General features: G+C 43.5%; 1 protein-coding gene and 1 long non-coding RNA gene across 4 annotated transcripts in view; one reads left to right on the top strand and one right to left on the bottom strand.

Moving 5' to 3' along the window:
- The first annotated feature begins 4,062 nt into the window (after positions 1 to 4,062).
- On the top strand, positions 4,063 to 7,373 carry LOC140519799 (uncharacterized). The gene is made up of 2 exons (XR_011972289.1): positions 4,063 to 4,393; positions 5,847 to 7,373. It is a non-coding gene; the product is annotated as an uncharacterized lncRNA (long non-coding RNA).
- A 4,681-nt stretch (positions 7,374 to 12,054) lies between these two features.
- The window catches only part of CACNA1B (calcium voltage-gated channel subunit alpha1 B), a 254,918-nt gene continuing 251,664 nt past the window's right edge, over positions 12,055 to 15,308 (bottom strand). For all 3 annotated transcript variants that reach the window (XM_072633213.1, XM_072633211.1, XM_072633212.1), the window contains exon 46: positions 12,055 to 13,730. In XM_072633213.1, coding sequence (XP_072489314.1) covers positions 13,182 to 13,730 — 549 coding nt within the window. In that variant the 3' untranslated portion in view covers positions 12,055 to 13,181. The remainder of the gene's footprint in view (positions 13,731 to 15,308) is intronic.

The following is a 15,308-nucleotide window of genomic DNA, read 5'->3' as shown; positions in this document are numbered from 1 at the left end:
GAGCAAGTGGCTTAAGCAATCTGGACCTTACTTTCTACAGATGTAAAGGGTTGGGCCAGATGACCTCTCTGTTCTTCTCTTCAAGCTATAATGATCACACCTTTGATTCCATAAGAATCATCTCCAAGATCCTGAATATAAAAATTGTATTTCCTCTGGCCACGACACCTCCTTGTTTCACTCTTCCTCTACCCTTACACTAAATCTACTCTTTAACTCAACCACCAGCTCCACTCCCTCCCTTGATTCTTCCTCATCTAATCAATAAATATTTTATACTCTCCCATGGTATCACCTGCATTCTGGTTTCAATTGCATATGACTTAATCATACAGTTATTGATCTAGAACTGGAAAAAACCTTGGAAGTCCTTGAATTGGACAGTCCAACCTCTCCATCTTACAGATAGGGCAACTAAGGACCATGGAGTTAAGTGACTTGTTCAAAGATCATGAAGGCAGTAACATCAAAGCTGGGATTTGAACACAGATCCTTTGTCTCCAGAGCACATACTCTTTCTACTTTATCACACCACCGCCAGCTCCCTGATCTGCATGCCACAGTTTGCCACTCTTATGATTCACTAGCCACCATTCTGAAATGCTTCACCCTCCCTCCTTTCCATCATTTTTGACCTGGTAATCATTACCTTGTGCAATTTCTGAGTTTTCCATTCCTGATCAGAGGCAGCTGAGCATGCCTCGAGAAAGTTATAAGACCAAATTAATTCCACTCACTATAAATTATGTGACTGGACCTACAATGCTGCCTGCGGAGCAATCCTTTGATTCCCTACTTATTCCCCACAGATTGTTTCAAAACCTCTTCTCTCTCTATTCCTCCAAACTTATAGCAAATTATTTAGCCTCCTGCTTCACTAAGAGGATTCAGGACACCTGGTGTAAGCAACATGACACAGAGGGGAGCAAAGTAGAGTACTGGATAGATTATTGGTCTTAAAATTCAAGAAGACCTGGGTTCAAATTCTGCTTCCTGTCACTTACTAGCTCTGTGACTATAAGCAAATCACTTAGCTTCTCTGAGCCTCACCTTCTTCATCTGTAAAATGGGGATAACAATAGCACTTACATTACATGGCTGTTGAGCCGTTCAAATAAGATGATAGTAAAGTACTGTATCGCTGTAAGTTATTACAATCATCTCTTCTCCACACCTGAAAAGTCAGCATGCAACGTTGCTCATTTTCTCCTCCTCTTGTCTTAGAGGAAGAGTTATCCTCCAAGGCTAATCTTTCCTTTTACACCTCCTTCCGGAGTATACTATAACCATCATCAACCTCTGTCTCCAATGCATTGTCAGTCTCTCCCTCTCCACTGACTCCTTTTCCATTGCTTATAAACATGGTCAAGCAGTCAGTCCTTAAAAAGCCTTCCCTTCTCCACTCTATTTCATCTAGCAAATATCCTCAATAGAACAGTTAGAATATAGAACAGTTCATGAGTTTTCTAGCCTATAAATGGTTGTTATGTGGAAGAAGGATTATACATTTGTCTTGGCCCCAGAAAGCAGAACTGGATGCAATGGGTAGAAGTTACAAGGGAACAAAAACAAGGGAATGGGGGGAATTCCTACCAATTAGAGTTCTCCAAAAGTAAAATGGCTTCCTGTCATTGGTGGCTTTCAGACAAAGGCTGGATGAATGACCACAAAGGACTAGGTGGGAATAAACAGCTTCCACATGTAACATGTTATGACCCCCAGCAGAAGTTAATCTTGAGGGCTGGAGATGTTTTTTTTCTCTTTACATCCTCAGAACCTACTACAGTGCCTTATACTTAGTAGACGTTTAATAAATGCTCATTGAATTCACCTGCACCCCTCCTCCACTTCACGGCCACCTTTTTTAAAAAGTGGTTCATAATTTCTTTTTAAGATAGCCAAGGTGATAATTTGTTTTGCCTATATTTGCAAAAAGGGATTTCGTTTCACTTGACTTGTCAGGGATGAAAAGGAATGGGGTACATGGGAGGAAAGATGGATCTTTATTTGAAAAATAAAATTTAACATAAAAAATGTAAAAGTCTTCCATGCCCATTGTCTTTGTTTTCCTCACCTCTCCATAATCTGCCATGTAGTAGGGGTATGCTGGAGCCAGCTTTGACCTGAAAGCCGCTCGTTAAATTTTTCAGCATGAACCTTTACACCTTGGAAATCAGGAAAGGCTACAAATCAGGGTTTGATGTATTTGTTTTGTTCATTGTCTAGACTTAAGGAAGAGATGAAGAAACATAAATAATGTAGACTCAACTTAAGAGTGTCCTAAGTATTTTTTCGGAGAACCAGTTTTTAAATATGCATCAGCAGAACCCTGCTTATATCCCCACCACTCTACTCACACTTTTCTGTCAAAGGTCATTAGCAGCTGCCTTATTCCTAAATCCAATGACTTTTTTTTCCTTCAGTCCTCCTCCTTCATGATTTTCTGTCGAGTCTGACCATTCCCCTGCTGATGGATACTCTCTCTTCCCTTTCTTCCCTTGGTGTCAGAAACGCCAGTCACCTGGCTCTCAAACTACTCCACAAGCTTCTCTTGCCCTCTTCAGGTGGCTGTTCCCTAAGTTCTGCCTCTGACCCTTCTCTCTGCTCTTTCCACAATAGCTAACTTACATTTACACAGCACTTTAAGTTTTGCAAAACATTTTACATGTGTTATCTCATTTGACCCTCAAAATAACCCTGACAAATAGGTGCTATTATCATCCCCATTTTACAAATGGGGGAGAATAACACAGTAAGGAAGTGTCTGACGCATGGTGCGGACTCAGGTTTTCCTGACTCCTGGTCCAGAAATCTATCCACTCTATCACCTAGCAGCCTCCTTCATTCTTCTAACTTTAACTGTCATCTCCATGCAGATACTATTTTTCACGATTAACCTGCTAGCTCTCTATTAGGGGATCCCTGTAGTAGTGGCCCTAATATTTTTCCCTCCCAGAGGACAGCGCCTTGCATTGGAGACTCTTCGGAAGACCCTCCCCTCCCCTGAAGTGCATGTCTCTCTCCCATTCTGGAAGACGCTACTCCCCCCCCCCCCCCCCCCCCCCCCCCCCCGCCCCACCATTCTTTTGTCATTCTCACCTCTCTTCCCATGCACTCTCCTCCTCCACGGTTATCCCTCCTGGCTGGCTTATTCCTGTGTTGCTGAGACAAGGGAACTCAGGAACAAGGTCCCGCCAGCTGGGGACATTGGCTTTGATTCAGTCCACTCGGGCCAGGCTCTTGTGAACTCTAACCCCGGGCTAGTGAAGGCAGACTGAGCAGGGAGCTTGAGACGGTCATCCTTAGTCACACGACCTGATCAGGGAGCCCCAGGCAAGGGACGTAAAGACAGTGAGCCACTTGAGGAGCACCAGGCATCCCCACCGGCAAGGGGCACATACAGGGCTGCTGGAAGTGGATCAGGTTCACATGGAGACCCAGACTAGATTTGAGAACAGAGGTCCTGGACTTTCGGTTCCAAGGTCTGCTTATTAGTTGGGTAAATCTGAGCAAGTCACTTAACCTCTCCAGGCCTCAGTTTCCCTATCTGTAAGGGCTGGACTAAGAGATGCTCTCTAAGGTCGATTCTAGCTGTAAAATCTCTATCACACACGCACGCAGTAACATGCACCTCGGCCTCAGGGGATCCCCAAAACGGAAAGGTCGATCTCCCCAAACCCCCAGGCCACCCACGCAGAGACATTAAACGCGTGAGTGGGACAGGCCCAGCTCTTTTCTGTCAGTGCACGGACTTGGGGGTGGGGAGGAGGGGGGAGTGGTGCGTTCAGAACAGTAAGAAGCGGAACTGCGTCGCGGAGACCTCTGGGGGTTGTAGTCTGAAGGCAAGCCGGCACGTGATCGGAGGATTCCAGCAACTTGTCTTCCGTTCCCCGACTCCAGGTCCCAGAGGCCTCTGCGGCGCTCTGCTCTGAGGCCCAGTGGGGAGAATGGTTGGTGCGATTTTTCCATTCCAGGGCCTGAGCCGGGTTTGAACCTCTGGCTTCCCGCACCATAGCTAACCCTGGCTTACGGCAGGATCCGAGCCAGCTTCGAGCGGTGAGGAACCAGAGATTTCTCTCTTATTGGATCATTCCAAAGAGAGCGAACGGAAGGGGGAGGGACAAGGAGGCCGTCACCATGGTAACCGCGCGGCGTGTTGTCCGGGACCCGGAATCTAGGGCTGGTGTGCCACCTGAGCCCTAGAGGCAGAAAGGGTCCTAGCCTCGGAGCTGGCAGGGACCAGCCACAGCCGATAGAAATCCTTCATTGTGCAGAGGAGAAAACTGAGACCCAGAGAGCGGGATTTAATGACGTAGTGCTTGAGTGATCAAACCGTTTGGACCACAGCCTCTTTTTCTGCACGTTCGTTCGCTAACTATTCCATTTATAACAAGTATGTGTTTGATGCAGGATGGAATAAGTAGAACCGAAAGAAAAATATATTCAGTGACCACAACGTTGTAAATGAATAGATTACTAAAAAGCAAACAGGTCTTTGAAAGTAGAAAAGCAGATGCTAGTCCTAAAGAACTGATATTGAAACATAGTAACAGGGAAGAATCCTGTGTATCTCGTCACAAGTGGTTACTGTCTGGTGGGTTTGTTTTTGTTTTTTCTTTAACTTGCTTTTCTTTGTTACAAGGTAGGGTACAGTGTGAAGGGCACAGGTTTTCCTGCCAGAAATGATTGTGAAGTAAGGATAAAAATCACCACTAAGACATTTTTTAAATGAAACAGAATCTGTTTTAGAACTCTTCTACACAAAGAAGTCAACTTTGTATCCTGTAGATTCTTCTCTCTTCCCTTTTTCTGAAATTCAGTATGGCTGACCCCCTAGTCCTGCTCTTCTATTTTCTATGATTTTCAAAGAGCACTCACCTGTTCCTGACGGCCAGAGCCAATGACTCCAGAATCATATCTACCAGCTCTTTCTGGTATGGAGTTCATCTGGGCCTGGTATCTCACATTAAGGGCAGCTAGGTGGTCTGTTATATCTCCCTACTTATCTTAGGTTTTAACTCTCTATCAGTCTTTTTGGTTCTTTCTAGTCCAAGGATTATTCTGTTTGGAAGATAAAAGCGAACTAAGAGTTAAATGGTCCTTTCTTTTTCATACGGTCTTTTAATATTTGGTGCACCCTGTGCAGCAGTTCCATCCTTTTTGGTTTTCTCCAGAATAACTAAAAAAGAACCAAAACCCTTTCTGTCATCCTTAGCAACACTCATCTCATTCTGAAGTTTAGCACTCTTGATTGTAACATGGTCCTTCTTTGAAAAAGAAAAGGGAAAGGCCATAATCAGCTGCTTTTTTCCATGTTCCACTGCCTGCTTTTGCTAATCAAAGTAGGCCTTTTGTGTGATGTACTGATGCCTGGTTTGAGGGCAGTCTCAGCACAAGAGGGTAAGGGTCACCAGATGTCAACACATATTCCAGGTGGGGATTTGTGGGCAGTGAGACCCATGATTCCATCCTCAAATTGGAGTTTTTAAGTAATAAGATTGTATCTAATAGTTTCAGTTATGGATAAACAACAACCCCCTTAACTATATTCTGACAAGTACTAAGGAAGATACCTCTAGGTGGAGATAGATAACTACCCTCACCAATTATGAATTATGATAGGGTAGGAAAAAATAACAGAGATGCAGAAAACTTATCTCATAGGTCCCTTGCATAGGAGACTACGGTGATTTCCACAATGGGGATAAAAGTGATCCATTATGACTCAAAGAAAGAAGGGACATGATACAAGAAAATGCAGGAGAGTCTGGAACTTCCTCCAGAGATTATGGTTTAGGTGAAAATAAATTATATAGCCCTGACCTAATTTTTCATTCTGGAAACAGGAATGACTGGTGAGAACTTCAGACACAAGACAAGGACCTACGAGTGGTGATGCTGGACAAAATGAAGGAATTTGACCCTGAAAGAATAAGGCCTCATTCACCCAGAAGCAACTCTTGGGATTAGAGCTCAGTAATGGAGTACTCTCTTGGATTATAAGAGAACTACTTGAAGTATAAGAAGGGAGTTCAGGCTACCCAAAGTAACTGATGCAATCAATACTCTTCATGATGATTTTAGTTACCAAGGCTGAAAGAAAACTCTGCATCTACCAGTCCCAAATGGTAGCTGAGCGTGTTCAAAGAAAGCACTGCCCTCAAGAGCTGATTAGCTAGAGAATATAAGTAGCAGCAAAGCTTTGAATCTGTTGTACAGTTTTCTTATTTCTGGAAAAAGATGGAAAGAACATATGTGACACCCTGGTGAAAATTGGGATAAAAACCATTCTAAATAGAATGCACAGTCCTAACCAACCAGGAAGCAGAGGGTTTCCACATTAGCCAAAATATTTATCCTTTGATATTCAATATCCACATTGGATCTGTGATCTTCTTGATGTATTCCCTCTGTCTGTGCCTTCTCATCCTGTATGATTCTTTATTTTCTCTTATAGATCCATCATAAAGTATCTACTGTACATGCCAGAGGACTTCCTCTAGATCTTTTTATAGTAAGAAGTAGCCCTCAGCCTGTCCACTTGTAATCTTTCAATCTCACTACATGAATAGGGCTCATCTCCTCTTTTTGATATCATATTTCCTTGGTATATCCCTTATGACATTTCTTGCATAGAAATCATCCTTTGAAATATACCACAGCCTATTTATGCTCACCGTATGTCTTTCCATTCCCCTTTGGGTCCCATGCAATTTTGATCAGAGATGGTAGTGTACCAAAATCCACATTCATACAATAGAACACTTATATTTAAAAATTGGGTTTTGTGCTTGGTATGACAGAAAGTCCTGTATAATTTATTAAATTAACTTGCTCCCTTCCTTCTGTTTAATCCAGGATCCAACTTGTTGCCTCTTTACGGTACCCATCCCAGATAAAAGCACTGATGTACTAACTCAAGGGAGTGGCCATAGTCTTGGCAAGACACATTTTTACTTTATTGAAATCATGTGACAAGAATGAAAACAGGCAGCAGCTTAAGTGCTTGCCTGGTACCCATAAAATGTAGAAGAAGGCCTCCAGCATGTTGGGAGGATCCTCTGTGGAGGACAAATGGAAGAACATGAAGTACAATAAATGCACAATATGAGATGGTGCAGTTGGATGCCACCTGCACCAGAAAACACATATTGACATGGCAGATACGTTAGAGTATTTACTTTTTCTGTTTACTGCTATTACTGATTTTAGATCTTTAGTTATTTTATTTTAGATGTTTATATATATATATGTTTGTATTATTTTTAAATATTTAGTTATTTTGCAATTTGATTCACTGATCCTTTAATTTTTTCTGTCATTAAAAAAATTCCTGTATTCCTAATATATCAGTATTAAATATTTAAATATAAGCATTTTGGTAATTTCCTTAATATACTTATTAACCAGTTTATTTTGGGGTTTTGGGCATTTTGTGCATCATATGTGGAGAAGTTTCAGCTTGCATTTCTAGAGAAATTTTATCATTTGGATTTAAAAATATTTTTAAAATATCAAACATCTTTTTAGCATCAAAATTTTGCTTCAGTTTACTCATCTTGATTAAGTGGAGGTCATGGCAGAAGGGGCTGGTCTAGTAACATATCCTGAGTAGAAGCTGTGGTTACAGAGACCTAGACACTGGGGATAAATTCTGCTGATGAAAGCTGCCATCTTTCCTCAAATTCCAGTCTAGGGGCAAGAGTTTCAACTGCAAGGACCTTGCTAAGCCTGATAAATGGAGATAACTAGATTGGAATCTGCCAGTCTGAATCTAGATCACCAGTCATGCTACCTGACAGTTAATAGAGCCTAAAGCTGTGGTGGTAGATGATTGACCTGGTGGCTGCCAGTGTATAGAGCTGAGTAGGTGATCTATTAAAAAATAACCACAATATTTTACTCTTAATGAATGAAGATTATCAAATATTAGAACTGGAGAAGGAGGAAAACACTAAGGGCCTCAGTGAGATAATGAAATGTGAAAAGTCTTTGAAGAATTTTACATATCCTGTTCAGATGTAGTGTTATAATAACAATGATGAGTTTAATCCTGTATACCAGACCACCCCCACCCCACAATCACACACCCTCCAACCCAGCCCTACTTCCAACTTTAATCTTTTGGAATTGTAACACAATGGGCCAAAGCTAAGATATGAGAATTGAGAGGGCAGGCAATGCATTGGTCTCTCTTTCTTAGATCTGATGAGCACTGGTAATGGGAACTGGCACTGTCTCCTGGCCCAGTCTCTTTTCCTCTGCCACTCACTGGACACAACAATATTTTTTAGTGACTCATTTTGTGAAGTGTTGAAAAACTGGGAATGTCTTCCAGCTTTAAGCACTCCTGTTTGCGATAATGATTTTATAGTGTGCTGTGTCTACATGTCACCATTCTGGCCCCTGCCCCAATCCCTTTAGAATCTCAAGGAAGATGTGTCCCTCCACAGGTGGGACATATAGGTAGTGCTCAGAATTTGTATGAACCTCAGGGAATCCAGAAGGCTTACATGTTAAGGTGAGTTCTGTTCACACAACATTTGGGACTAGTTCAGTCCTAAGGTCTGGCAGCAGAAATGCTGAAGAAGTAAGAAAGGTCAGTGGGAGGGGTATGTTAAGTTGTAGCGTTGGACCCAGTAATCAGGAGATATTAATTCTAGTGCTGCCTCTACTAATTAATCATCTAGGTGGTTTTAGGTAAGTTTCTTTCCTGCTCTAGGCCTCAGTTCTCTCACCTGTAAAATGATAGGCTGGATGGTCTCTAGTGTTTCTTCTGGCTCTAAGATTCTATTCTGCTAACATTTCTATCTCATTGCCATTTCTGTCAGAAGTGATATCTCTAAGTATCCCAGGGCAGACCACAGACCTGGAAGGGATCACTGTTATACCCAGGACCAAATGAGTTTCCCATTTGAAGGTGTGGGAGGGTATTAATTCCTACAGGGCAGATTGTGAACTTGCAAGAGTACTGTTAGCATCCAGGCCAGGTTCCTTATGTGAACAGTTCTGTCACTCATCTGGGGCACCCAAGCTCTCATGATCTGAGGTTTAGCACATCAGCAGAGTGAGTTAAGGTGAGAAAGGTGGGTTTTCCCTCTACAATTCAGCAATAAAACAATGTAATGGATCTGCATCTCAGAGAAGCTAGTTTCCCCCTTTTAAAAGCATCTCCATATTATTTTCGCACACCTGTGTCAGCTCGTGTAAAATCCAAGGAGTTATTTCAAGTCTGAAGTGTCCTCAGCACACTGGTGAGCTCCCGCCTACAGAGCCCACTGCACACATCATCTGGCGCAGCATATTGGTTTGGTTTAGTTTTTGCTAAGTTTTTATTTTAATTCAAGGACTTTGCTTCATACAAAATGTCATTGTAGAAACAACAGCAGAATCCAAAGTTTGGCTGATAAATATGACTCAGGCAGCAAACTAGTCAATCACATAACTTTTTTTTTAAGCCCCAGTTGTGTTGCATGATTGGGACTTATCTTTTTTTTAACACTGTTCTTAAATATAAAGTTTTGCAACAAACCCTCAATTTATATCAAATATATTTAAAAATTAACAACTGAAGAATACATCGTATCAAAAAAGTACGAAGATAAACATTTTCCATGCACATACTTGTGTGTGTGTATATATGTATATATGCATATATTTTACATGCAAACATGACTTATTCAAAGTACAGCCACTGCTAGACTGATTTCCAGATGCAGAAAACTGGTTGATGCATTTAAAGTTTGGCAACTCACTATGGGATCTGAGATGTAGGTGTATGAAAAGATGGTAAGACCGAACCCCAAGTAAGGAAGACAGGATGATGAGAACAGTGTTCTGGTTTTCCTTTCTCTTCTTCCCTTAGTTCTCACCCAGAGGAGGAATGGCCTAACCCAGGACACTCCTCCCCACCCCACCCCTCACCACCTTGAGAAAGGATATAGATGAGAAACTGAGGCTGTGGAAGTGACAATCAGGTCTAGGAAAGACTGTAAATGACCTAACACCTTCTATGAAAACACAGCCATGGTACTGTACAGAATTTTAACTTTTTTTTTTTTTTACTGTGAAAAGTAACACAGGAAAGATGGGGAAAGAGGTGGGATGCTGGGGCTAGGGAACAAAAAACCCAATGCCCAAAAAAAAGGTCCTGCCACCTTTCACTGTGCGAACAATGGCCACATATGCCATTAGGGACTGTCTTTTGCTTTTTAGCTCCTTGAATTAAAATCCTCTGGCTCCTTTAAAATGCCAGAATGTTGTGCCTTTGTGTTGAGGGAAATGTATCAAACATTTGGTCACAATTATGCTGAGCCCCAAACAGAGAATCCAGCAGGTAAAGCCACAAAATGGATGAAAGTCTTGTTCCATTGGTTGCTTTTGAGTGTCATTATGTTGCATAGCCCCAAGGGTTAAATTATACCACTCAACATACCTCAGCATACCTCTCTGCACCTCGTGGCACTGTAGTACATACATGCACACACACACACAGGTGCACACACACCTCAGCATACCTCGGGCACCACATAGTGTGTCAAAGTTCACACATGCATTCACACCAAAGTTGTCTTTTTAGTAGAACCCAGGGATGAGAACTGGTGGACATTTAAAAATAAGTCAGCTACAAAAGCATCTGAACTTTTGAAATGTAAACACTAAAGGAAACAGTGTGAGGCCCTTGGTGTAGATACACACTCATTTTCCAGAAGGCAAAGGGTTTTGATGCCTTCTGAATGATTTCCTAAAACGTTCCCCTGTACAAAGTTTGCTTTGCAGATAACTACCAAACTTCCACTAGTACTTATCTCTCCTAGCTTTCCCTCCCTCTAGCTGTGCTCTATGGACAAGGCTAGAAGGGCACAGATGCTGGGTGGACTGCTCCAAGCAGATCTAGGCAGAGGCAGAAAGGGCCATCCTGTGACCACAGGTTATGCTTTCCCTTGGGGTATAGATCTTGTACGCTACCATAGTTATTCCCTCAACTCCTAGGCCTCACCTTTTTGCCCCATTCATCTCTTCTTTGCCATATCTATTTCTTCCTCTGGCTCTCAAGGTACGAGGTATGAAGAAGTTGCTCTATATTCCACAGTGCCTGACTTCCTCCTGTCCTTTCAGTGACTCCCTTGAAGTCAGCCACCATGGTACAGTGTAAAAGAATGCTGGATTTCGAGTCCAAGGACCAGTTCAAATCCCTGTTCTGCCATTTATTATCTGTGGGACCAAATCACTTAATTTTCTGGGACTTAGTAAAATGAGGGAGTTAGATCACATGACCTCGAAGGTTCTGTCCAGGTCTGAACCTATTATCTTATGATCCTTGTTCTTTCATTGACCACCTTCCCCTACCCCAGACACCCTCACCCAATCACTGTCTTCACTTCTAGCTACCCACTTTCCTCTTTTCTGGAATGATAATTCTCTTTCCCCCCTCCCCATCCAACATACTCAAAAGTAGACATTTACTACCATCATCACCATCCCCACAGAAAAAAAATAGATGTCTCATCCCTGAGAATCAGATTGTGAACAGGAAACAATGAACAATACTCTCTTACCACACTCAAACTATACACCACACAACATTGTCAGAACTTTCCCAACCAAGGGAATGGAAGCCATGAAAAGAGTCTATTTGCTATTTACCATTCCAAGGTTTCCACCATACTCTCCACTGGTTTGTCTCTTGACAATACCCTTAGTGCTACCCAAGGATAGGGGGAAAAGCCCTATTTTTTTTTTTTACAAATTTGATTTTTTTTCTCTCTTGGTCTTAAACTTCCCATCCAACAATGTACAAATTAATTCTTCATTTTCATCAGTTTTCCCAGTTGGTTCCTGTTTTTAACAGTGTCTGCAAAACACACACATGGAAATTTCATACAGGACTCAAGCATGACATGCCTTCCAGGTTCCTTCCTTCTCCACAAGGCTGGATGAAGGAAAGCAGGAGGCTACATTATCAATGTGAAACACTTCAAAGGTTAGGCACTTGGTAGTGAGTGACTGGAACAGTGGACAGAGTTTGTGGGACCCAGAATGACACTGGACGAATTCTCCACATGAGATCATTTTCCTTGTTTACTGTACAATTTACAAAAATGCACACAATGAAAAGTTAGTTCTAGCTCCTGGATGGATATAAAACCAATTACATTTACTTCCCCCTCTCCCTTTTCTTCTCTTTTTCTGTGCCTCCCCCTTCCTGGGGGGGAAAAAACCAACAGAAAAAAAAGAAAGCATATCCAAACAAGACAAAATGGTGAGGGGGTGAGGCTGTAGTTGGAAAACAGAATCAGCAGCAAGGACTCTTTCCAGATAGTCCTCATCAAGTTTTGTTTTATGTCTAGGGGAAGGAGGACTGAGCAGCTTTGTGTGGGATCTCTGTGGTGGTTGGGTGGTGTAATGTATGAGTTGGCAGAAGTGGACATGTCATATGAATGCAGAGAAGTCTATCAGCTTAGGACACTTTGAACTTAAAGGTTTGGACTCTCTTAAACCATTATGTCTAAATGAATCCCCCTCCAGCCTTAGTTTTCAAGAGCTTTTAGGTAGATTCTGCCCCCTCATCACATACAATTAAACAAGATAAGATATAGGTCTATTTTGGGAAAGAATTAGACCTCCTTTAAAAAAAAAAAAAAAGCCCAGATCACAAATACTATACACTGCAAATAAGGTCCATTTTATGTGGGATGAAGGTCCACCATTGCCTTCTTGGCTAGTGATGTAAATTTCAAATGTATGGTATGAGACCCAGCAAGGCAGCGGACAAGGGAGGGATGGAAAAAACCGCATCCCTTAAAAAAAAGATTTTATTGATCTGTCCAGTGCAGAGAGAGAGAGAGAAAGACACAGACAGACAGACAGATAGAAAGTCAAACAAGGTAGAAAGAGAGACTGACACAGAGATAAAGGCAGAGAGAGAAAGACAGAGGCACAGAGACATATAGAGAAAGGAAAGTGGGAGAGAGGGGGACATAAAAGAGCAGCAGATTTTCCCCAAAGAGCAGTCTTGGGGGCAAGCTCCTTCCGTGTCATCATGCTAATTGCCTCTGCAGTCCCGAGCATGCCCGGGTTTGGGGGAGGGAGGGACCCAGCCTTCAGATGATAAAACTCATCAACTGTAACACACACAGACCTGCCAAGTTGGGTGTGTGCTGTGTGTTTTTGCCGGGATGCTAGCACCAGTCGTCTTCATCGGCTTGGTGATAATAACTCTGCCGTGCCCTGCTGCTGCCAGGCCCTGGGCCGGAGCTGAGCCCTAGACTGCAGTGGTAACCATTGGGCACACGACGGAGATGGTGGGACTGGGATGTCAGAGAGGACACATAGGAAGTCCTCGATGAGCGGCCCGAGTTGGTAGCGACGGCTTCCTCAAAAGTGAGTGTGTCCTCTGGCAGGGCCCGGTAAGAGGAATCACTGTGGTCACGGTGCCCCAGATAAGGGTCAGAGCCAATCCGAGACACTGGGGTTGGCGGCTGGCTCAGAGAATCTCTCTGGAGCAAGGTGTTGTGCTCAGAAAGGCCTCGACTGAGCCGGCCCGGGGAGAAGGTGGGTAGGCTGGTCTGGAAACCGGTGAAGTGGACAGGCGAGGAGTTGGCAGTCTTGTATGTGATGCTGGGACGGGGGGTCAGAGGTGTCTGGGGGAGCTGCCTCCTCCCGCCACGGCCCGGTGTACTAGCACCAGATGTTGACAGCAAGGGGCTCCCATTAACTGAACCACTGCCCTACATGAAAATTGAACAGAGCAAATCAAAAATAAAAACACAGACCAGACAGACACACAGCCGCACAGCGCACGTGGAAGGTTTGGGGGGCGGGGTTCAGGCGGAGCGGGGGAGACACGTGACAGGAGCAAAAGACAAGCCCGGAAGCGCCAAGGCCCAGGGAGTGAGGGAGGGGTGAGGGCAACACAGAAAACCAAAGTACAGACAACCACAGTTAAGGGAAGGGAACGTAAAAAAGCAATTTAAAAAGAGATGTAAGGCATTGAAAAGTTAAAGCCAGAGAGTGACCAATTAAAACAGGAATATCTGTCCCACTTGGGAAATGCCACAGAACAGAGACTGACTGACTAACAAATATAACACCAGAATAAATAGTAGATTGGGTGGGGGTAGGGGGGGTCTCTCACTATCATCAGTGTGAGCAGCGATGTCTGCGAATTGTGCAGAAAGGGTATGCCCAAGGTCTACTATGCTGGGGACACCTGCTACAGAAACACCCTTCCTTGCTGGTCCTAGGGCCAAATTGGTTGCTTCTTATAATATGTCATTCTGTAACTGTTAGAAACTACAAAAAAATTTCTAAAGCTTTGCTTCTGCTATCCTTTGATGATTTACAAAGTTGCAGCAACTGCTGGGCTTGTTTTTCTGTGAAGGTCAAATTTTTCTTGAAACTAAACATCCTCCTGAGGGGAATAGGAAGAAATCTGGGACTTTTTGTCTGCCCAAGGCCTTCTGGGACAGAGAAGTGGATAGGAGTTGGCTATTGTGAATGGGGCTTGAACCCTGTGAACAATGGGTTTTGTTACTGGTCCATAGAAGGGGGCCATTTGGCCTGCCTCCCCACAGGCAGTATGACTGCTGAACTCAGAGAGAACTGAGGGCAGAATCTCCATGGAAAGGGCTGAGGAAAGGGCCAATGTCAGATACCTCACAGAAAAGGTGAAACCCAGAACTAAAAAGATGGTTATGGTCAGTTTCTCCACAGAAAAGGTGGCTGAGAGGCAGGGCTGGGGACATGGCTGAAATCTTATTCCCCTCATAAAGGGGGAAAGAAAAAGCTCAGGAAGAGGACTGAGGTCAGTCATCTCGCAGCAGGAGCCAGGGTTGAGGAAGAGCATTCCGTAAGCTGTCTTGTAGCTGTAGCTAGCTATTCAGCTCTGAGTTCAAACCTCAGAGTATCCTGACACTTTGTTCAGGTGAGGTGTTGGCAGGACAGGACAGAAGTAGACAGGACAGACAGGGTGTGATAACGGGAAGGGAGGAAGAGGGAAAGAGGTGGGATTGGGCACTAAGTGTGTTCTGAGGGGCCTCATTAAACATTCTTATCTGAAGAGAACAGGGCCCAGCCCCACCCGCCCCTCAAGGTCTCACATTTGGGCCTTGTGTATTTCTTCACTATACTCTGGGCTCCACTTGGTTGGAACATATGTGGGACTTCATGAACTGACATCTTCCTGACCAGAGCAGTGACCACAACCCAGGAAAGGGGGCTGTGGTTCACTTAGACACCTCTAAGAGCTCACCTATGCATGTGTGGACCCAACAGTCTTATATCTGGTAGCATCCTTCTGGACAGGG

This window comes from Notamacropus eugenii, chromosome 1 (assembly GCF_028372415.1).
Source record: "Notamacropus eugenii isolate mMacEug1 chromosome 1, mMacEug1.pri_v2, whole genome shotgun sequence".
Taxonomy (NCBI): Eukaryota; Metazoa; Chordata; class Mammalia; order Diprotodontia; family Macropodidae; genus Notamacropus; species Notamacropus eugenii.
The sequence above is the reverse complement of the archived record's forward strand: the minus strand, read 5'-3'. Positions and strand labels throughout refer to the sequence as shown.